Below are 24,591 nucleotides of genomic sequence, written 5' to 3'. Positions count from 1 at the left end.
ATGCCTAGGAGAATCAGCAGGACGAACAGCCACCTCCACCAACACTTCACTTTCACTTTTCTTATCGAACTTATCCATAAGGACACACATCAATGGCCATAACTGGGCTATTATACCTACCACCATATTAATTCTGTTCAAATTTATTTTCCATGTTGGCAAAGTGATTGGGTTCAGAAGTGTGAAAGTCAGGAGCAGGAGTAGGTTGTCTAGGAGTATGTACTGATACAGGGGAAACAGGAACAATTGGAGGAGATATAGCAGGAATATCTACATTACTAGATTTAGGAGTCATCTGACTACCTAATTTCTCGCCGGCTTTAGTGGCTGCCTTCCTCTTGCGATCTCTCTTCAATTTATTTAAATGAGAAGTCAAGGTCTTCCATTTACGTTCATCCCAATCCCTGCATTCGTCGCACTTCAAATCAATGGTACAAAATTGCCCTCTGCAATTTGTAAACAGGGTATGAGAGTCATAGGTAACTTTTGTTAACCAGGTATTGCAGCCTTTGCTGCAATACTGGAAATTAGAAGAGCTAGTGTCTGACATACTAACTAGCTAAAAGTCACAGTCAGTAATAAAGTCAAATCAGGGAAAAAACAATGCCGAAAGGCTACCATACAAAAAATACTTCACTGGGTGGGAAGAACATTTGTAAAAACCAAGCTGCTTAGTCAGCATGGTGTGTGGACAATACAAGCAGCAGAAACAAATTGATCTATTAGCTTAGTTGTTCCTCTATCTTACCTGAAAGTGGGCAGGGTTTTGTCACTTTCATAAAACAAAAGAATCGCTACCGCGAATTGCAAGATTTAAGCTGCCATTTGAGTAGAAACTCTTAGCTAATTACTGGATTAGTTACTTATATACAGACAGTCTCTGGGTTACGACGGGCTCAGCTTACGACGTTCCGAGTTTACGACGCTTTTCAAATATACTGTATTCATAAAAACATTATTTCCTGAGTTACAACACATGTTCCAGGTTTACGACGATGACAACGCCAATCCGACAGAAGAAATATGGCTCCAGAATAGTATAATGGTCAAATTTCAATATAAATGCAGGATACACTGTTTTCAAGAACCCAAAGGATTATAAGTAAGGTTTTCTTACGATTTTCGAGGGTATTTTGGACGACACCAGTCCGACGACAATCGGAGGAAATATGCATCCAAAACGGCAGAATGGTCTATTTGGAGGGTTTTTCCTAATGAAAAACTCAATAAAAATGCAGGATTTGTTGTTTTCAAGCCACCAAAGGATTAAAAGTAGTTTTCTTACGATTTTTGACGGTATTTTGGATGACGTCAGTCCGATGCCGATCGGAAGAAATATGCATCCATAACGGCAGAATGGTCAATATTTGAAGGGTTTTTATTATGAAAAACTCAATGATAAAAATCCAGGACTCCTTGTTTTCAAGACACCCAAAGGATTAAAAGTAAGGTTTTCTTACAATTCTCAATGGTAATATTTCGGATGACTCGGTCCAACAAATACAACGGAAGAAAATTCACATTCGCGGATTTTTTCATAGAGCAATATTCACTAATTACTGATTTTTATTTTCATGACTAAACACATTTTTTATGAAGAAAAATTATTTACTAATTTTAAAATAATTAATATTATGGTAACCACAGCAAAGTATCGATAAAAGTTAAATTAAAATCCTGTGAAATCACAAAAGTGCTTACCGATATAATCACTTCATTCAACCTCTCTCTCTCTCCCCGAATAATTCACGAATAATTTCACTTTTGAGATTTAAGTAAGGCCAACCACCCATATCTCTCTATCTCTCCCCGAATAATTCCACTCTTGAGATTTAAGTAAGGCCATCTCTCTCTCTCTCTCTCTCTCTCTCTCTCTCTCTCTCTCTCTCTCTCTCTCTCTCTCTCTCTCTCTCTCTCTCTCTCTCTCTCTCTCTCTCCAAAGAAATATGGATCACTGCATAAAAACATAAAAATATACTAAAATCCCATCATCGGTTGTGTGACAATTTTTTTATTGTTTGGATGTAGGCTTCATGAGATGATGTTGGCTCGAGGGATTAGAAGTACTGTAGCCAATAACAGAGCTCGTAGTAACCCCCTCTCTCCATGACGATAAGCTACTGGCTGGAAGAACTGACAGTAGCCAATAACAACTTGTAACAACCCCCTCCTCCCCCTCTCGCCCTCCTTGACGACATGCTATTGGCAGGAAGGGTGGGATTTTAACCAATCACAAAGCTTGTGCCTCATGGGCTTTGCATACACTAAAAGGAGGGCGAGTAGTATTTTTTTTTCTCTCTCTCTCTCTGAGATAAGAGAGCGAGAAAGAATGATGGCACAAGAATTTTTTAACAAATTCGTGGGAGATGGTGAGGACTAACCACGTTTGTATGATAAATAAATGACTTGCCTAATAATAAGCTCTAATTTTCAAATATTATTAAGATTAAATAATATAACAATAATATACTGTAATTACAACATTTATGCATTTTTAAGGTAAATTATTTCAATTTTTAAACAAAGAAATATCACACCCTGTTTTTGCCCAAAACTTTGAAGATATGGGGGAGGGTGGAACTGTCAAGTATGTCAAATTACTTGGGTGTCTAGGCACTTTCTCTCGTCCTGTGCCTCTCGTCAGGAGAGCGCTCGTGATTCATAGGATTCGATGAACCCACGAGACTTCCAAAAATTGGGAGCAGTTGCTTTCGGATTCCTAAGAGGTCGAAAAGAGCCAGGCACAGAACCAGTCTTAGAAGCAGACTTCTAAGACTGGTAATGAGGGTGCAGCCTCTCCAGGCTGTACTTTCACGGCTCCCAAAACGCCAGTCCCCACAGGAGAATGCAAATTGGTTCCTGCTCGAGGGCGGGAAGAGCCAACAAGAGAAACTTGTCTCCTGGAAGAGAGTTAGTTCCTTAGAAGTCCCGCAGGACTCCCGAAGGGAGTCTCTTCCCTGCTTCTTCTGGTGTTCGAAGCGAAAGGATCAACACACCAGACTGGGAACCCGACTGAGCACTGGTATGCAGTTGGGGAGCGCTTGTGGTGCTGGCAGGAAGAGCTAAGACACCTGCGTGTCTCGGCCCTTTCTCTTGCACTGCTCCCGAACTGGGCCAGTGAGAGTACTCTCCAGACCAGATCAGGATACTCGATATTCCACCAAATCTCGAGCACTTGGAGCGGCTCGCAACGAGTGCCCGAAGCAGCCCCCATCTTAGAGGCGGAACCTCTAGGACTGGGAACGGGATTGCAAGCCGAGGTCTGAGCGCCGCGGCTCCGGAGACGCAACCCAGGGCTATGCGAATTGGTTTCCTAACCTGAAGGTTGGGAAGAGCCAACGAGAGACCCACTGCCTCCTAGGAAGGAGGCAGTCCCTAGACATCCAAGGGCATCAAGGAGGAAGAAGCAGTTTTCCTCTCCTTCGGCTGACGCAGGTCTGTCCGGTTCCCAGGAACCCCTTGAACCTCGGGAGAGGAATGGATGAGGCAGCAGAAGATGAAATCAAAGATAAGTTGAAGATGACGTCGGCTACTTCCTTCACCTTCACTCCCACATCTTCTACAGGATGGCGGACATCGTAAACTTCAGGGCAGCTAGGCAGGAACACAATGGAAGCGGCCCAGGACACCACCATCAGGAGAAGCAGCAGGCACAATCAGGACAGCCAATGCAGGAGCTATGGAAAAGGTTCGGAAGGCAGGAGCTACAGCAACGGCCAGGAACATCACCAGCAGCGACAAGAATGATCAGGACAGCTGTGGCAGGAGACCAGGAAGAGCAGCCCACAGACTGTCGTCGATTTAACAGATGCATAACACAGGAAACAGCAGGGGCAGATGGACCACAGATACGCCAGAGGCAGTCAGTGCCATGGCATACATGAAGGCCAGCAATGACAGCGATTGATCCACATCGGCGGGAACAGAGTCAGAACGATCCCAACGTGGAACTATGCCACTAAAACCAGGTACTGTGGTTGATCCCAAATCAATTCTAAATGAACATCGGGACTCCTTCATGCAAGATATCCCCCCGAGATATCCAGCCAACTACTGCTGTGCCTGTGATGCTCACTGTCAACCTGAAAGAAAAAGCAAAGATGATTAGTAGAGGGAGACTCCTCTCGCTATGAGGGGAACTGCCCTACGCAGCAAGAGGAGGCCCCTTAGAAGCGGTCGTCCCGACCGCCCGTGCCCCTCCCCTCCTCGTGGTCTTTGCCCGACGAGCAAGCGAAGTGGGCGAAGGAGAAGATATCTCTACCGAAGGAGAGAAAAGGAAGAACTTGAAGGGACAGAGAAGGAAGGAGGGGAGTCCACCCAGGGCGCCATGGAAGCAGAACTTACCAATGACGCCCACAATCTCCCCCTCACAACTCTCTATAGTGCAGGCAGCAAAAACAACACTCAGCACAAGTAGGAAGGAAGTAGTCATGGGAACGCCTTCAGTATCTAAATGAAGGGCTACTGAAAGAGAAGCATTACCACTTGGTTACGCCCCCTCTAAATACGCCCTTGGCTGTCAAACCCAAGACACAGACGCAGAGGAATGACGGCTTATGCAAGGCTATCACAAATATATAAACAAAGATACATAAAGATACCACCAGGATAACAAAGAGCTTAACGACAGTCAGGCAAAGAGATCCAAAACCACGACTGCAATGCATGACAGCTGAAAGCGAACTGGAATGTTTACATCCAGGCAGACGGGTATTCCCACCTACCTGGAGGTAGTTACTGCCTAACCACCTTGCTCAAGAGTTTAATGGCCGTTTCCAGCCCACGTTGAAAGTAATTCCTAATGTAAAGGGCCAACGGTTTGTATATCGTGTCGAAACAAAGCGCCTTTCTGCACGTAAATAATGCTGTATCCCCCGGGAAAACTTCCATTCTTGGATGGCACTGAAGTCAACCCCCAACCATACAATTCCTATTGGTATCTGCCCCTTCCTCTGCCTTCCCCTTTGATAGACATTCCAGATGTTGCTTTTCCTTTTTCCCCCTATAAGATGGTTTTTGGACCTTGTGAAAAAGGATGTCCTTGCTGCTGTTGTTGTTGTTGTCCCTTTGTGGGGAATTGCCCCTTCTGACCACCTACTGTACCTGTTTTTTGAGGAAAACTTTTGGAGGTGGCTGAAGGATTATATGATTTTTTGTCAAAGCAAGCCTTTTTTGGGGTTGGGTAGAGGGAAATTTTGGATTCTTTGTTTCCTGAATTCCCCTTTCCCCAGAAGATTGTACACTGTACATTGGAGAGTGATTTGATGGAGGCCTCCAATGCTTCCATTTGCCCTTTTATGTGCCATTCTAAGAAGTTATAGAGTGCTTCCCATCAGGTTCTTAAGACTTTTAGCCTCAACAGCAAAAATTATCCTGGAATCTTCTGGAAGCCTTTTGGTGGCAACTTCCAGCAAGGTGGTAGGGGTTATAATGTAATGATGGAAATCCTTCTTTTGAATTAAGGACAATACCCTTCATAATTGGTGGACTGGAAAAACGAATTGGTTTTCATCTTATCAATAAGTTGACTTAATCACTCGAAATTGAGATTGTCTATGATCGAGTGTGCATACGTAAGTGCGTAAGTTCAACCGAGTGCGTAGTTGCGTAAGCTCAACTCGCACTGTTCAAGATGTGTTTGGCGACTTGAGAGGGGAAAGGAATGTAGCTTCCCTTATTTTCATTTGAAATGCCATATTTCTCCCTTGTAAAAGGTACGCACATATCTTAGTTTATATTGTACATGTTGCCATAACACTTAATAGTGTTCTTGTGTAGCTTTACCTTGATGTAACAGTAAATTACCAAGAGTTGTTATGGCAATGTTACGTAAACTGCAACATGATGAGCTTGCATGTGGTTGCAGTGGCACCAACCGTAGGCTATGATGTGCGATACTCTTCCATAATTTTATGAATATATATCAATTCTTGACTCCAATTCCACCTCTTATGCATGAAAAGCCAGGCTAACTGTGTAATGTAAGAGTTAAGTTAGGCATGAGTACAGCATAGCCTAGGCTAAGGACTGCACGCTGTTTGGCACAAGATGGCTGTCCTAAATGAACTTTTTGTATTACAGGGAACCAGTATAGGGCATTCATATTACAGGGAACCAGTATAGGGCACCTGTACAAGAACCAGTATAAGTACCCATTTAAGAACCAGTTCTAACAGTTATGGAAGGAACATTAGGAATAAGTTGTTTACACCATGTAACCTACTAAGAAGCATTAAACAACCCGCGGGAATCAGCGTTTCCCTCAACCCTAACTGCAAAATGAAGATTCGTCCGTCTACGATGTCAAGTACCAGTTCAGCTAAGAGTAGTCCGGGGTTTATTAACCCTTAAACGCCTATTGGACGTATCATACGTCGACTAAAATTGTCTGTTGGGTGCCGAGTGGACGTACCGTACGTCGACTACAAAAAATTTCAACCTTCGGTCAACTTTGACTCGACCGAAATGGTAAAAAAACGCAATTGTAAGCTAAGACTCTTACATTCTAGTAATATTCAATCATGTACCTTCATTTTGCAACAAATTGGAAGTCTCTAGCACAATATTTCGATTTATGGTGAATTTTTGAAAAAAAACTTTTTTCTTATGCACAGGCGGTAACTCAGCCGAAAATGTCATAAATTCTTTCGTCATTTTGTCGTAATTTTTGCACTGTTCCATATTAGCCGTTACATAAAGTTTTATATATGAAAATGTGCGCAATTTCATGTACAATACAGCAAAATACAACCCATGGTTGTAGCTTTTATCAGTTTGGAAATATTTTCATATAAACCACGATAACTGCCAAAATTTTAACCTTCAGTCAACTTTGACTCGACCGAAATGGTAAAAAAACGCAATTTTAAGCTAAAACTCTTACGATCTAGTAATATTAAATCATTTACCTTCATTTTGCAACCAATTGGAAGTCTCTAGAACAATATTTCGATTTATGGTGAATTTTTGAAAAAACTTTTTCCTTACGTCCGCGCCAGAAATTCTTTCACACGTTGTCGTAATGTTTGCACTGTTTTATATTAGTCGTTACATAAAGTTTTATATATGGAAATGTGCGCAATTTCATGTAGAATACAACAGAAAATAACTCATGGTTGTAGCTTTTATCAGTTTTGAAATATTTTCATATAAATCACGATAACTGCCAAAATTTCAACCTTCGCTCAACTTTAACTCGACCGAAATGGTAAAAAAACGCAATTATAAGCTAAAACTCTTACATTCTAGTAATATTCAATCATGTACCTTCACTTTGCAACAAACTGGAAGTCTCTAGCACAATATTTCGATTTATGGTGAATTTCTGAAAAAAAAAAATTTTTTTCCTTACGTCTACGCGCGGTAACTCGGCCGAACATCTCACATTACATAAACTTTTATATATGAAAATGTGCGCAATTTCATGTAGAATACAACAGAAAATAGCTCATGGTTGTAGCTTTTATCAGTTTTGAAATATTTTCACATAAATCACGATAACTGCCAAAATTTCAACCTTCGGTCAACTTTAACTCGACCGAAATGGTAAAAAAACGCAATTGTAAGCTAAAACTCTTACATTCTAGTAATATTCAATCGTTTAACTTCATTTTGCAATAAATTGGAAGTCTCTAGCACAATATTTTGATTTAGGGTGAATTTTTTAAAAAAACATTTTCCTTATGTCTGCGCTGTAACTCGGCCGAACATCTCAGAAATTCTTTCGTCTCGTTGTCGTAATATTTGCACAGCTTTAAATTAGTCGTTACATAAAGTTTTATATATGAAAATGTGCGCAATTTCATATAAAATACAACAAAAATAACTCATGGTTGTAGCTTTTATCAGTTTTGAAATATTTCCATATAAATCACGATAAATAGAAAAATTCGACTTTTGGTCAACTTTAACTTTCGACCGAAATGGTCGAAAAACTGCAATTGTAAGCTAAAACACTTACAGTCTAGTAATATTCAATCAATTAGCTTCATTTTTCAACACACAGGAAGTCTCTAGCACAATATTTCGATTTATGGTGAATTTTTGAAAAAACATTTTTTACGTCCGAGCGTTAAATTCATGCATCATTTTGTGATAATATTTTCTCTGTGTTGCTTTGATCGTTTTACAATTTGTTATATACCAAAATCATCGCAATTTAGTATACAATACAACTAAAAAAATTAACTCATTAGCTTTAACTGTTTTGCTTACAGCGATTTGTATACAATTATATACGAGTTTTTTTCGCTGTCATATATTCCAATATTTATATATGATAATGATTTTTTTCATTTCTGATGGTTGCATACTAAACTTCAGGCAATGACAAAAAAATGAGCCAAAAATGAACTCTTAATCTTAAAAACTAAGTGTGCTGCTAACTCACCGAACGCCGCCGGCATACGGGAGAAGTTTTTGTAAATAGGGCTTTGGCGTTAAAGGGTTAACCTAGGCCGGTGTGTTACACTTGTTTTAGCCTATGCCCAGGATTGAGTTGTTATGTATAGGCTAGTCTGAGTTAATTGTCCTAAAATGAATGGTAGCCTCCAAATGTAAGCCAGGACAATTGACATATCAAGCCACTAGTAGTAAACAATTATAATTAAAACAAAACAAATACAGTATTACAATAATACTAAGGAGTCGGAGCCTAGCATAAAACTATGATGAGGCTGTACCCTCTGAGAGTCTTCTCATAGCGGTCCCAAACTGCTGCGTAAATATATCTAGAGGGAGCTTTTTCCTTTCAAAAGGGAGTTGTAGCATTGCCCATTCCTTTGTGGAATTTCCCGAAACTGGGATGACCGTGGCACATGGTTTTAATTCTGCCACTGTATCCTGTTTTTAGTCACCACAAATTCTGAAAATCTGTCTTCACATGATTAATAACTTTGAAAGTGAAGGGACAGAAGGATGGGGCTATTTGATGAGCAACTTGGGTCTTATTCAAAATGGAAGTAGAGATCCATTTTTCATTGACCTGGCAAAGGGTGATTTGCCCATTTCTTGGTTGAATTGCCCAAAACTGGGATGACCGTGGAGATGGTTTTAATTCTGCCACTGTCTCTTGTTTTTAATTACTACAAATTCTGAAAACCTGTCTTCACATGATTAATAATTTTGAAAGTGAAGGGACAGAAGGCTGGGGCTGCTTGGTGAGCAACTTGGGTCTTATTCAAAATGGAAGTAGAGATCCATTTTTTGTTGACCTGGTAAAGGGTGATTTCCATAGCTTTTAATGTTATAGGCACAGGTAAGAAAACCATTTTTAGTGGATACTCCATCACGTGTTATAATGTTAATCATTACGACACAATACCTGACCAAAAAGACCACCTAGCTGAGAACTCTTTGATGTTAGTTTGGTCACCACGGAGCTCTGGTAGACCATGGAAGGTAACTCCTTGAGGACTCAACAGTGACTATCAAACATAGGTTTTTCCTACGTCAAAACCTGTTTTTGTGCACCACTATTCTAAAAAAAGCAAACAAAAAATTGATAAGGTTAATTTTCTTCTACTAGCTTAACTATTTACCTAAATTTAATTTCCTTTTGGCATGATAATGCTTACTGTGCACTTTAAAAGACGCACTGTAGATAGTACCAAAAGTTCTTGGTTTCTCCCCTGACTCCACTGTTTTCCACCTAGTACTTTTTATCTTTTTTCTCTAGTCTCCTCCTACTTAACTGTCCAACTTCTTTCAGCTCTAATTTGTCTTTTATTCATGAGTTATGCCCTTGAGTGAGCTGCCGAAATTCTAAAACTGTGTTAAACTACTTTACATGATCAGAATATAATCGACACTCATCCAGTCAATAACCATACGAAAATTGATTGTGTCTGAGTACATCGGGTGCTGAAACCTTAAAATCAATTAAAAGTCAAACAGTATACCTGTACCTGTACAGAACATAATGACATCAGCTTCAATGTGTGACCCATCCATCAAATTGAACCCCTTTTCTGTTGCCTCCACAACGCCACGCACTTGCTCTACATTAGCTGGAAACTCCGAGGGATGATTAACAGGCTGATTGTGGGACAAAAAAACCTGCAAAAATTTGTGATGTTTCATCAACACAGTAAGAAACATTTCCATTACTTCATTAACTCTGAAAATGTGAGGTGAAAATTGGAGTGAGACATAAAGATGATGAACAATTGGTAAGAATGCGACAAAGAAAAGAGTCAACAGTATTGCAGACAGAGGCCAAAGACCCCCAGTAAAAACCCTTTAGTGCTTCTGATAGTGTACCTCACATAGTTCAAGAAACCCCAAAAATTACTGTCATTACTATTATTTGTAGTCATCATCAGTAAGAGGCTGCATCAAGGATTTACACTGCCTTTAATACCACCCTTTGCTGAAGATGATTATTGTATTACCACAAATTAGTTTAAAAAGCCCAAAAAGTCTTATTGCAATACACTCCCTGAACACCTGAATTAGCCCTGGTCACTGACCACCACGAAATATATCCCCATAATTTTACCCACAAAGTGGGTAATTAACTGTCAACGTTACCAACGCCACAGGAAAATTCTTGTCAAATGAGTTACCTGAGGTACCATTGACAATGCTGCTGCAAATACCGGCTGACGGAGGCCAACATCCCCAATTGTTTTTAGTTCGCCATGCTGTGTGGGTGTGTCCCACATCAGGTGAACTTTTGGTCATTTAGCCCGACCGCCATTTAAAGAATTTGGACATCAGATTATGATTTTGGACTGTTTTCAACACCTTTTCTCCTGGATTTCTACTTTATTGACTGGATTTGGAACTTCTCTCCCAGTTTTGACTTTGGATCGCTACTTTTGACTCGACTGGATAAGTCAGACAAGAAGACGTCGCCGTCTGCTAGCGCCGCTGCTTCCACTTAGTCTACATCTTCAATGACCGAGCCTTCGAAGGTTCCTTTCCTTCGGTGGATGAGTTTAGTTCGTCTTGCGGTGGTGGTAATTCTGGTGATAGGGTTTTCAATTTGGCTCAATATAATGCAGAATTGTTGGGTTTGTCACAGGGTTATAGATTACTAGTAAGCCCTTTGTTGGCTGAGTTGGTTGAGCTTCAGACTGTCATTCGATGGACAGGAGTTCAATTCCCGTGACCGGCCGATGAAGAGTTAGAGGAATTTATTTCTGGTGATAGAAATTCATTTCTCGCTATAATATGGTTCGGATTCCACAATAAGCTGTAGGTCCCGTTGCTAAGTAACCAATTGGTTCTTAGCCACGTAAATTAAGTCTAATCCTTCGGGCCAGCCCTAGGAGAGCTGTTAATCAGCTCAGTGGTCTGGTAAAACTAAGGTATACTTAACTTTTTTTATAGATTACTAGTTAGGCAATGTTTTCAATTTTGGGTTTTTCAATATACATGATCACATCTTGAAGAATTTTCCTGAGTTTGCTAGTGATGTCTGTCAAGATTATCAAGGGGGAACAGAGTTGGTCAAGTTTTCTTTCTCTACAAACAATGGCCTCTTCTGCTGCTTCTGAGTTTTCCTTTTTTCCCCAATTTCTTCTAAGCCTTCTTCCAACGTCTTTACACAATCTTCTTTATCGGGTCACTCTTCGGAGTCTTCTCTCGCTCATCCTGTTTTCTTTGCCATTAAGTCAGCAGAGCAAAGAATTTTCATTGGTTCAATCCTGTAATGCTGGAGTTTTCAGCGGCTCCCTCTCTCTCTTTGGGGCTGAGGTAAGGTGTACCTTTGGCGGGGCGGTCTTCTTTAGCACCTAACACGGGTTCTGTAGTTTTCTCAGGCTTCTGGTCTAGATGCTTTACAGGCGGTTGTGGAGTCTTCTGCAACTCTATATTTTTATCCTTTACTGGGTTTAAAACGTAATGTGTCCACCGCGGTTCTTGCGGATGCTACGGCATTTGGCGTTTCGTCTGCGTCATCGTGTGTATCAGTACCGATGGTGTCCTCAGCCTCTCACTTTTCACCAGAGTAGCTGGTAATTTTCCTTCTTTGGTCCCCATTGGTTCTGCAGCTCGTAGCTTGTCCTGAGAAACACCTTTGAGTACTGGACCAGTTGGTATGTTCTCCACCTGTCCAACGTCAGCAGTAGGTGCTCCGGTGGTTATTCCCAGTGTGGCTGCTTTCGTTTCTCTCCTTCTTCTACTTCTTTCTCAACTTTTCCTGCGGCTATTTCTGTTCCTCCTTCTAAGGTGTTCAATGTGGGTTCAGCTTTGGTTCCGGGTCATCAGGGAGTTCTTCCTCGCTCTCCCTTAATCAGTGTGTCCTCAGCTCCAGATACCCGTCCTGGTGTGGCCTTTGTTCATCTGGCGTTGGGTGGATTGGGTGTCGCGGCCTTTCCGCTCGCAGGGGTGGGCGTCTGTCGCCCAGGTGTGGTCGGCCCAGGTGTTACACCATTGTCGCTGGGTGGTGCAGGGTTTGCGCAGTCGAGTGCGTCTGGCTCGTGAGTTTTGTCATTGGCTTTAGTTGGTACAGGGTTTGCTCAGCAGGGTTACGGTTGGCTCAGGTATGTCAGGTGTTGGTCTCGCACATCCTGGTGCGGTGAGTTCCGGGTTATTGGGTGCAGCTCTTGCAGGTGGTCAGTCAGTCTCTTTTCCTGTCCCGGTTCGGTCAAACCAGTCTGACAGAGAATGCTCTTTTGAAGAAGAGGAGCTGGTACCAGATATGTTTTTTTTCTCCAGCAAATGGAAGCGAGTATAAGTGGATGGTGGACTTTATTCATTCTCTCTATTCACAGACCAGGCTCCTGAGGAACCTACACAACCAAATCAAGCAATGTTTGAATCGTTGTATGCAACTAAACCAGTAGTCTCCCAAACATCAAGTACACCGGTCTGGTTTGGCTGAGTCGGGCAGGTGTTGAGGTAGGCGGACTCCAGGTTAGCTTCTCTTATCGGGTCGGGTAGACAGAATTCAACCTTGCTTCCTAATCGGAAGGGGTTCTATAGCGTAGCGGGTAACCCTTCTGCCAGTGTCAGAGTTCCTCTCAACAAATCTGTTGAGGCTCTCCTCTCTCGGGTTCCTTCACTGAATTGTTTGGTAGCGGTTACATCTCGTGAGGCTTGTATTTTGGAGGACACTTTTTGCAGCCAGTCTGAGGCCTTGTCCCACTCTATGTGGATGTTGTCTGGGTTGATGGGGTTTTTCAAACTAGATGGATATACTCCCTCCGATCCTGTACTGTTTGAAAACCTCATCACTTCGATTTCATGGGGTTGGCATACCTGGCTAACATTTCAGTTGGCTGTACAACGTTCTTTGGCAAGAAGAAGAGGGACTTCGTTTTAAATCATCTTCTGCCTCACTATCCAGATATACATAGGAGGGTTCTGATGAGGGTGCCTTGTTGCGCTCTGCAACAGTCTTTTTAGAGAGGAGGATGTCTCCTCCACGGTCAATTTCGCGTCATCGTCATCACCAGTAATGTCACAGGAGGCTATGATTCATGCGGCTACTCATGGTCCAGGTGATATGGCCAGTATGATGAACTCTGTTGCTTCTAACTTATGTCTCCAGTGTCAGCAATTATGCATCATCGAGGGTACAGAATGTTGAAGTATCTAGCCCTTGGCTGATCCTTGCCTCCTCTTTAGAGGAGCTAGTAAGGGTGAGGGACTTCTTATTGAATCTATGCAAGATACTAGGAATTCTTCTAAACTTTGCCTAGAGTTGTCTGGTTCCAACATAATCTATAACCTTTCAGGGATAAGGATTCTCTCTCTTTCTTTGAGGTTTTTTTTCCCCCATCCCTGGAGAGGATCCAGTCAGTCCTTCAGCAAGTAGAGGTGTTCCTGTCAACAGGGAACAGCCACTACCAGCTTGGAGAAGCCTCTTAGGGAGAATGTCTTCTCTCTCTCTCTCTCTCTTAATTCCAGGGTCTCATCTCTGGATGCATTTCTCTTCAGGTATGTCTCAGGAATCGCTGGGACTTCAGCAACAAGAATGCAGTTATAGTCTGGAGCGATTCTTGCCTGTCGGATCTTCTGTGGTGTTCAGAATAAGTGAATCTGACACTCGGAAGGTCTATCAACTCCCCTCTTCCCGACGTTCGTCTATACTCAGATACCTCAGATCAAGGTTGGAGAGCAACCTTGGAGGAAACCCAGGCTTTGGGCCTCTGGAGGGATTGGGAACGAGAGGAGTCAATAAATCTTCCGGAACTCAGGGCTGTAAAGGAAGCCCTCAGATGCTTTTCAGTCCTAGTGTGCAACAGAGTAGTGGGTCTTGTTTTGTGACAACGTAACTCCGTGTCGTATCTGAAGAACTCGGGGGGATCAAGATCATAAAACTCGATACTATAACACACAGAGTCCTGAGAAGGTGTGAAGAACAAAAAGTGTCTCTTCTTCCCCAACTTGTATCAGGGAGTCTCAACATACTGGCCATCTCGTTAAGTCGCTCTCGCCAGGTTTTGGGGGGAGAGTGAACACTGGCTCAGGAAGCAGTATGTCAGGTTCTCCAGAAGTGGCCAGCATCTGTGGACTATTTTGTGACGAGATTAAACACTCGTCTTCCAGTTTATTTCTCACCAGTGGTGAACCCCATGTCAATAGGCATTGTTGCGACATTACAAAATTGGAATCACATGCAGGTGTATGCTTTCCGCTATTCAGTCTCATTCATCAGGTAATCAGGAAATTGAGGGAGAGTGTCAAGACGTCTATGACTCTAATAGCTCCTTCCTGGCCCTACGCCCTTGGTTTCCGGAACTCCTAAGCTCCTCACGGAAGTTCCGATGTTCCTTCCCTCATGGAAGATCTTCTCAGACAACCACATTTTCACCATTATCATCCAAACCCTCGCATGCCGAACCTAGTTGCAAGGCTGTGGCGGGATTTTAAAACACAAAAAAAACAGTACACAACACTCACCCTGGTCCTCGGTTGCTGGAAGATGGAGTAAGGCGTCCACGGTCGCCAACACAGCACACAAAAAAACACAAACCCAACCAAAACAGAAAAACACACGACTCAAGAACATACAGCAACAAGAACAGCACACTAACAAGGAAAAACAACAACTCTGCATCAGCACACAAACAAACTGTTTTAGACCAAAAAAAAAAAACGACTGACCGGCACTAGCTCTGACTCAAAACACTCCCTCCAAAACCGAAAAATCCTCACATATATTCCACAGACAGACAGCGCCGTAAACAAACTAACGACCTCATCCCTCTTCCAACAACCGAAGCACTCACTAACGACAATTACACTCTCTCTCTCTCTCTCTCTACTCTCTCTCTCTCTCTCTCGTTGGGAAATGCTAAATAAAACAAATTTATTCATCCCTCTATAAAGCGACTGCTGAGTGAGCAGTTAGACAGACCGGACTCTCTAAAGCTGTGTCTGGACAGCTTTCTTTCAGCTTGAGAAAGCCAACCCGTAAGCTTTACCAGGTCAGCTGGACAATGTATAGAAGTTGGTGTCGTAAGGAAGGTCATTCCACCTCTAGACCTTCCATAGCCAAAATAACTGATTTTCTTTTATTCCTTCAGAGTGTCAAGGTTCCTTTGTATTTGGCTATTGCTCGCTACCGCTCAGTGCTTAGCAGTACACGTAGTTTCCATCTTCCTGAAAATTTCTAGTAATAAGATCATCCATGATTTATTATGTTCCTTTAAGATTAAACGTCCTGTCTTGCCGACTCGGGCTCCTCCGGGAGATTTGTCAGAAGCTCTAACATTAAGACAACTGATTAAGAAAGTGTTTTTTCTTACGGCTTTAACTACAGCTAGAAAGGTGGGCGAGCTTCAGGCAGTTTCTAGGCTGGTTTCCTTGGCGGGAAATGATATGTATTTGTCTCTTCCTCCAGATTTTGTGGCGAAGTCAGAGTCGGAGGTTAACCGTCTGCCTTGTTCGTTTAGGGTTCTTTATCTGCAAGAGTTCATTACCGGTGATCCAGCAGAGATGTCTGTATGTCCGGTGCGAGCATTAAAAGTCTATTTGTATGTCCGGTGCGAGCATTAAAAGTCTATTTATCAAAGGTTGAGAAACTCCGTCCGCGTACACTTCTCGTCTCTCCACAGAATCCTTCCCGTCTGCTGTCAAAGAATGCAATTAGTTACCTTCTGAGGCAGATGATTTCCCAGGCTTCTTCTTCGTCGTCTCCAAGCTCTGTATTACCCCGAGCGCACAGTATTCGGAGTATGGCCAATTCATCTTCTTTTCTAAGGAATTGTTCGGTGTCTTCTATTCTGGAGGCGGCTACTTGGAAGTCCATCTCAATTTTTACTTCCTTTTACTTAAGAGACGTTCAATTCGCTTCATCGAAGGGTTATTCTCTTAGTCCGTGTGTAGCGGCTAACTCTACTATCTAGGGTGCGTTCATTTACCTGAGGTGGTATTTTCTTAGTGCAGAGGTTCTTAGGTTAACCTGATACAGTAAATCCCCATATTCGTGTTCTCACGGTTCGTGGACTCACATATTCGCAGATTTCTCTGTGGAATGTATCTACCCATTATTCGCAGAAAATTTGCCCATTCGCGGTATTTTTCACTGAGAAATATTCATTAATTACTGTATTTTCATATTTTCATGACTAAATAAACTTTTTGTGACATAACTATTAAAATACTCAGGTATCAGCATTTTTAGAGGGCTTTTCTTGTGTTTAAACTATCAAAATAGGCAGTTCTAAGTGTTTTTAGAGGGGTTTTAAGTATTCACGAATTTTAGCTATTCACAGGGGGGTGCGGTAGACATCACCCGCGAATACGGGGAGAGTAGAGGAATTCCTTTTAGTCTTTAGAATCTTAGGCAGCAGTAAGTATAATCACATGAACTTAGGTTTAGTACGTTTTTAAGCATCTTAATCTTTGATAATTTCCCTACAAGAGTCAAAAGGGGTTCTTTAGTAGGCTAGGCTCTTTCGTCAGTGCTGAGATACCTCTTCTCTTGTCGATCGTCAGGACTTATCCGGAGGATCAGCAGCTCAGCACACTGCTTCACTCCCCTCCATACATGAGGCTCTGAATAGCCACATGGGAGGTTTATCGTACTCCTCCATACATGAGAGGCTCTGAATAGCCACATGGGAGGTTCATCGTACTCCTCCATACATGAGAGGTTCTGAAGAGCCACATGGGAGGTCGACGGACCGAGACAGTACTGACCTGACTGACGATCAAAGTATTCTCCAGCATGTCTCTTCACCGAAAGCATTGACTGATATGGTAAGTGTATGAATAAACAGATATCCTATGCAGAGCAGATCAGTGAGCTACCATCTCTGCAGTTGTAAAAAGGGGGTGTCCCACAACCTAGATGGGTCTCCCTCCAGCATGTCTCTTCACTGAAAGCATTGACTGATATGGTGACATACATTTACACATAGTAGGTTGATAATGAGTTACCTGCTTATTCTCCGTTGACAGGTCGGGCCGAATTAGATTGATCCCACCTCCATTAAAATTTTGTTAATCAGGCTGAATTCAGGTGTTCAGGGAGTGTATTGCAATATGAAGTTTTCATAATAAAACTAATATTGTAATACTTACCTGAACACCTGAATGATTCCAACCCTCCTCCCCACTTCAATTTTTGATAATGAGTGACTCAATTGGGGATGTCAGCCTCTGTCGGCCGGTATTTGCAGCAGCGTTGTCAACAGTACCTCAGGTAACTCATTTGACAAGGCTTTTCCTGTAGCGTAGGTAATGCTGACAGTTAATTACCCACTTTGTGGGTAAAATTATGGGGATATAGTTCGGATTGGTCAGTAACCAGGGCTAATTCAGGTGTTCAGGTAAGTATTACAATATTAGTTTTACTATGAAAACTTCATATTTTTTTACTATCACAAGGACTGCTAAAACATTTGTTGGTGAGTGAAGGTGAGCAACAGAGGAAGGTAAAATTAAGAACTTGGACAGCTAAGTATGAAAAGACCAAAGAGGATGGGTGAAAGGTAAATGAAAGAAAACAATACAACTTGGGCCAAATGCGCACTGCAGATTATCTCAAGTATCATCTACAGTGTGCCATATGGAAAGAGGATACTAATCAATCCAAATGCCCATAAAGTTACTTCTATTTCATCATAATTCAAAGTAACTATCAATATAAAACGTATTGAATATTAAGGTAATAAGCAGAGCCATGTTATGACTTTTTCGGGCTCAAATATCAAGTCAATAAATCATTACTATTATTCTTACTATTATTGTTATTCTTATCACTGAAAATGAACTACACACATTTTATTGGAAAGTCCAGAATACCTTTAACAATTGAACTTATAAAGCACCAACTGAAAAGAATATCACTCTGAAAATAGGTAAAAAGAGAGCTCAGAAAATAGAACTGTAATGAATAATACAAATATGACATTTTTATGATAAACTAAAGTTTTATATATACTTACCAAGTAATTACATAGCTATTGGTTCCTAAACTACGGCACCTTAAAAATTCAAAATTTGTGCAGTGGCGCTTCTCTCATTTGTGTGTAGGTGACAAGGTCCCACCCACTATCCGGTGAATTTGAAATAGAAAGGTTGCTAGCATCAAATAAATGTTTGTTGTTTCCTTACCTGTTGAGAGAGCTGCTGAAGGTAGGTACTGCCTCTGGTCAGTGCGTCTCTCAACCTGAAGTGGGCATGGCAGTGTAGCCAAGGTCGCCCCTACATTAGTGGGAACTTTGCAGTGGAGAAAGTACACCATATGCTTGACAAAATTTGAAAGATAACCTTTTCCTGGGCGTAGACCAGAAAACAAAAGAACAACACTTTCACCTACACCACAGAATTAAAACCACACCTCAAACCATTAAAAACTGAAACTGGTGGATACTCCAGGTACAAAGTAACCCCAGGCTTCCCATAGACTCAAAATCTTACGTCAAGGCTAGTGGATAGCAAAAGGAACACAGTTTCCTATGCTTCCTCTCCCAACACCATGCCAGCCACGGATAAAGGTCCTAAAGTGTTACAATTTTCAAACATGGTCTCTACGTCCTTGAGGTAGTGCAAGGCGAATATAGATTTGCATCTCCAGAATGTCCACTGCAAGACTGTAGAAACAGACAAATTATGTCTAAATGCTAGGGAAGTTGCAACTGCCCTAATTTTGTGAGCCTTAACCTTACCTTAAGGAGAGGCAACTTCATGGATCTGAGAGTGAGCTTCTGATATCAACTCCTTCAGAAAAAGAAAGGAAATGGCATTTTTTGAAAGAGGATGAACCAACCAGGCTTCTTACAGAGCACCAGAGGTTGCTCGAAGGTCCTCTAATCTTTTCTGTCCTGTGAAGGTAGTACCTGAGAGACCTCACCGGACAAAGAAGACTCTCTTCTTCCTCTGGTCCTAGGATGTCCTTGAGATTCTTGATAATGAAGGATCAGGGCCAGGCTTGGACAGGTCCTTGTTTTTAGCAAGGAATCCACGAGAAAATGAGCAGATTGCGTCCCCTTGTGCAAAACCTACTCTCTTGTCTATCGCCTGCAACTCACTGATACGTTTGGCAGTAGCCAGAGCCACTAACAAGAGTGTCTTCTTAGAGAGTTTCCTGAGTGAGACAGAACGGAGTGGTACAAACGGAGGACCTGAAAGCCATTTCAGTACAACGTCTAAGTTCCAAGAGACGCTGGAAGAACTTTCTTGCTTTGTCGCCTCAAAGGATTTGATTTGGTCGCCAATGTCTTGGTCAGAAGACAGATCCATTCCTCTGTGATAAAAAGTGACCTAAGCATCGACCTGTACCCTTTGATGGTAGAGGTCAATAGTTTCCTGACAGACCTCAGGAATAGTAAAAAAAAAAAACTGGCTATTTGATTTATAAATGTCTCAGAAGAAGAGATGTTATTGTGGCTGCGCCATCTTCTGAAGACTGCCCATTTGGACTGGCAGAGCTTTGTAGTAGACATTCGCCTGCACTTCGCAACTGCCTCTGCAGTCTGTCGCAAAAAGCCTTTTGCTCTGACGAGGCACATGACAGTCTGATGACAGTCTGAAGCCTGTCAGGGCCAGAGCAGACAACCCTTTGTGGAATCTGAGGAAGCAGGGTTGTCTGAGCAGCGACCATTTTTGTAGAAGGAATCTTCGATAATCCACCAATAACCGAGTCAGATCTGGAAACCATTCCTCATTTGGCCAAAAGGGAGTGACTAAGGTCATATGGGTGCTCTGATTTGTCGACACCTTGTTGATTACCTCCCTGATCACCCCGAAGGGAGGGAAGGCGTACACACCTAGGCCTGTCCAGACCATGAGCATGGCATCCATCGCCCATGCTCAAGGATCTGGGACGGGAGAGCAAAAGACTGGAAGCCAGTGATTTCTCGACGTTACAAAGAGATCTAAGGTGGGTCTGCCCCATAGTCTCCAAACATCGTCGCAGACTAACAGGTCTGGGGTCCATTCGGTCAGAAAGACCTGTGTGGGGCAGCTTCACTTGTCCGCAATAACATTCAATGTCCCCTGAATGAACCAGTTGGTAAGAGTGACTTGATTCTCCTCCGCCCACAAGAGCTCCCTCGCCGTCTCATAAAGATAGAAGTGAGTGCCCCTCTGTTTGCAAATGTAAGAGAGAGCAGTGGTGTTGTTTGCGCGCACTACTATCTTCTTGCCGCAGACTAGGTCCGAGAAGGCCTGAAGGCCCAGGTGAACAGCTCTCAGTTCTTTTACATTGATGTGTGACTTCTGTTGCAGTGTTGTCCATGTTCCGGACACTTCCCAGCCATCCAGGAGAGCACCCCAACATAGGTCAGAGCCATCTGAATAAAAAGGAAGGTTGGGGTTCACTGGAAGAAGAGACTTCCCTTCCTGAAGTCTTTTTTCACAAGACCACCACTGGAGATCCACTTTGATTTCCGACATTATTGGGAAGATGAAAGAGTCTGGTTGACTTCCTGCACCAGTTCACTTTCAGGAAAAACTGCAGGGGTCTCATGTGCAGTCTGCCTAGCTTCACAAACTGCTCTACTGAAGCAAGGGCCCCTAATGCCGGGCGCACGCTGAGACACAGGGCAGCGCAGAGCAGGGCAGACACAGGGCAGGGCAGGGGCAGGTCAGCATAGGCATGGTGCACACATTGAGAAGCAGTCTGTCGTCCTATGCAGGTCCTGTGATCATGGCTGCCGCTCATGATTACCTGAAAAACCTCAGCTCAGAATCTGACTCAGAAAATGAATTTGAGAATACTTTGTTATTATATGACATTTGTAGGGGAAAGAGATCACTGTGGAGGAGTGAGTACATGGCCAAGAGGAATATCCATGGTGCATTTGGTTTAACATCTGAGTCGAGTGATGCAAGATTCAAGAATTATTTCAGATTAAGCAGAGATCAATCTGATGAGGTGCATAACATGATACAAAGCGACATATCATCTGAAGGTTGCAACGCCCAAAAAACAATCGGGAGTAGAGAAAAACTGGCTGTGTTTTTCAGGTAAGTTTTACTTTCCTTCATGTCTGTCTTTCAGCAATATACGAATGGAGGATAAAATCTACTGATGAACAATTCCCTTTTCTTTTGACCTGTAATACTGCCTCCATAATGTCATTATAATGGATAATTGTAAAAGGAAAAATAACAGGGAAAACAGTGTTGATAAGCACACAGGTCTTTCCGAGAGATTCATCAGAAATTAACAAAATCATCAGACACATGACTTTCACATCATATAATAATTTGGTGGGAAATTAGGGGATGTGTCCTGATACTGTTCTGAAAGCACAGGGAGAGACTGCGTTATATCAGTAGTAGATGCATCAGTAGGTGGACATGCACGAGAAGTAGGACCATAGGATGAGTGGGAAGTAGATGCATCAGTAGGTGTACATGTAAGTAGGACCATAGGATGAGTGGGAAGTAGATGCATCAGTGGGTGTACATGCACGAGGAGTAGGACCATAGGATGAGTGAGAGGAATGGCTTTGGGGATAAGGAGACATGCCGAGCAAGGTTTCTTCAGCGTCTGAAACTATGCGAAATACACCCCGTTTTATCTTGTGCTATAAGGCTGGTGGCATTTTTGCCATCGATGTGTACATGGTCATGAAAAACTGATAAAGGGGATCTCTTTCTTCCTGTCTAAATTTTTCACCAATTTTTTTTCTATCAAGTGCTCCCTGTTTGATTCTCTCTTCATGATTTAAGATTGATTCCTTGAGCAGAGCAGTAACATCAGTCTTCTTTTTCTTTACTTCTCTTGCATGAGCTGTAGGGTCAACAATACTCTCACCATCATCATTAAATTCATTGTCGAGTCCGGGATTTTTACGTGAAGCAGTGATGAGTTGTGGATTCCCTTCTTTGACCGAACTACTGTCATCATCAAATGTCCGTAAGCTCTCACTGCCAGTCCAAGTGACATTTGAGTTCGTCTCTCTATTGGCCATGTATGGTGCCAAAAATTCCATTTGTTGCTGAAATTTCCACGACTTAATGACAACATGTGATCCACTCTTAACCTTTAATTTCTTTTGCCTTCTGAGGGCGTCACAATGACAATTACATAGTTTCAGCCATGCAGCCTTTGCCTCAGCCCCTGCAACAAAACAGAACATGCAATGTACAGGAGAGAGAGAGAGAGAGAGAGAGAGAGAGAGAGTTAATATCTTTGTAAAAATAGAGTCGAACCTATATTCCTTTCAGATATCTGGCTACTGGAGATTCCTATAAAAGCATCGGTTATAGCTACCGGATGGGGCATCGAACAGTGTAAAAAATCGTCAACCGAGTAGCATTTGCTGTGTGGACCAACATGCAACCCCTTTATTTACCAGAACCAACAATGGAAACATGGATGAAAGTGGCATGTGATTTTGAAAGCAAGTGGCAGTTTCCATACTGTGTGTGAGCGATCGACGGAAAACATACATGCATCCAAAAACCATCAAAGAGTGGGTCATCATCTTTAATTATAAGCATTCATGCTCAATGGTTTTGATGGCCACTATTGACAGTGAAAGCAAATTCACGACAGTCGACATGGGGTTGATGGGTCGCTTTAGTGATGGACATGTTTTTAGCAACTCTGCGCTTGGAAAGAAAATTGCAAGCAAATCTTTGAACATCCCTAAACCAAAACCCATAGAAGGTGTAGATGGAGAAATTTGTTAGTGACGCTGCCTTTCCACTGCTAGAGAATTTGTTGCATCCATATCCTAAAGCACAGACAAAGGGCAGGTTTGATAATAAAGTATTTAATTACAGATTGTCATTAGCAAGACACCAAGTTGAGTGTGTCTTTGGTATATTGGCTTCTTGATTCAGGATATTTATGTGCCCATTTACTACAAAGGTTGATACTGTTGATAACATGGTACAGGCAGCTTGTGTTCTTCATAATTACTTGGGAACACATATGTCAACAGATACACAAGAGGAACTAGAGGCACTGCCCGAGATCCAGCTGGCAGCATTAAACGCAACTGCATCTAGAGGTACTGTCTCTGCATTTCAAGTGAGAGAGCAGTTCAAACTGTACTTCAATTCAGAAAGAGGAAGAGTCTCATGGCAAAGACAGAGTGTTCTTAGAGGAAAATACAGTAATGGAAAAGTAGAGGAAGGCATAAGTGGAAAATGGTAGTAATAATGATGGAAAAATGAGAATATAGAGAGTAGGAATTTTCATATTTTCATAAAATTAGTTTTGTACATCTATCATATAAAAGTTTGCATAGAATTGCCTGTTACTGACTACAATAAATGCATTTTCCTAAAAAGATGTTATAATATTTTACAATTCAGCTGTACCATCTCACACACACACACACACATCAATGGGAAGCCTATTATCTCAGTTGTATATTTAAGCTACTTTAACGTATGTTACCTAACAGCAATATACTCACCACCATTGAACTGTAGAGTGGATGCAATCTTACCCCATATCTCGTCTTTATATGACCCTTTCACGCAATCAGGGTGGGTGGTATCATAAAGGACTTGGTGTTGGCGGACAGCCTCAGTAAGTTCCTCAGTGGATGACATCATGAGGATTACTGAGCGAGTTACTTCCTGTGCCGCATGTGCACAGAAAACTGTTTTAAACACTGCGTGATGCAGGCCGAAGCAGGTCTGCCCCTGCGCTGTGCTGTCCTGCGTGACAATGTGTGCACTTACATTTAAAATAGTGAAATGCAGTTTTCTGCCCTATTCTGTGATGCGTTGCCTGTGTCGCCTGCGTCTCAATGTGCGCCCGCATTAAGAGACTCGCCCAGTGTACTGCCGAGCAGGACGGAAGGGCAAGGAACTGGCGGAGAGTCTGAACACAGTTGTTGACTTTTTTGGGCGACAGAAAAGTCCAAAAAATCTGTGAATTCAGGATCATCCCCAAATAGGGAATCTCTTGAGTTGGAGTCATTAGGGATTTCTTCTCGTTTACGATAATGCCTAACTCCTGTGTCAGGCGAAGAGTTCTTCTCGAAGTCCTCCACGCACTTCTCCTCCAAGGGAGGGTGGAGAAGCCAGTCGTCCAAGTACAAGTTGATGTTGATTCCCAGAAGGTGAAGCCAATTTGCTAGAGGAGCGAGGATTCAGGTGAATATTTGCGGTGCCATCGACAAGCCGAAGCACAGAACCCGAAACTGTAGTACTTTGCCCTGGAAGACAAAGCGTAGAAATTTCCATGAGTCCAGATGAATAGGGACGTGGAAATAT

General features: G+C 42.4%; 1 protein-coding gene across 4 annotated transcripts in view; it reads right to left on the bottom strand.

The window, feature by feature from the left end:
• The window catches only part of LOC136836408 (uncharacterized), a 200,178-nt gene that overhangs the window by 125,337 nt on the left and 50,250 nt on the right, over positions 1-24,591 (bottom strand). For all 4 annotated transcript variants that reach the window (XM_067100616.1, XM_067100618.1, XM_067100619.1 and 1 more), the window contains exon 4: positions 9,906-10,056. In XM_067100616.1, the coding sequence (XP_066956717.1) occupies positions 9,906-10,056 (151 nt within the window). The remainder of the gene's footprint in view (positions 1-9,905; positions 10,057-24,591) is intronic.

This window comes from Macrobrachium rosenbergii, chromosome 56, assembly GCF_040412425.1.
Source record: "Macrobrachium rosenbergii isolate ZJJX-2024 chromosome 56, ASM4041242v1, whole genome shotgun sequence".
Lineage (NCBI taxonomy): Eukaryota > Metazoa > Arthropoda > Malacostraca > Decapoda > Palaemonidae > Macrobrachium > Macrobrachium rosenbergii.
Note: the sequence above shows the minus strand (reverse complement) of the source record. Positions and strands in the feature narration are given on the sequence as shown.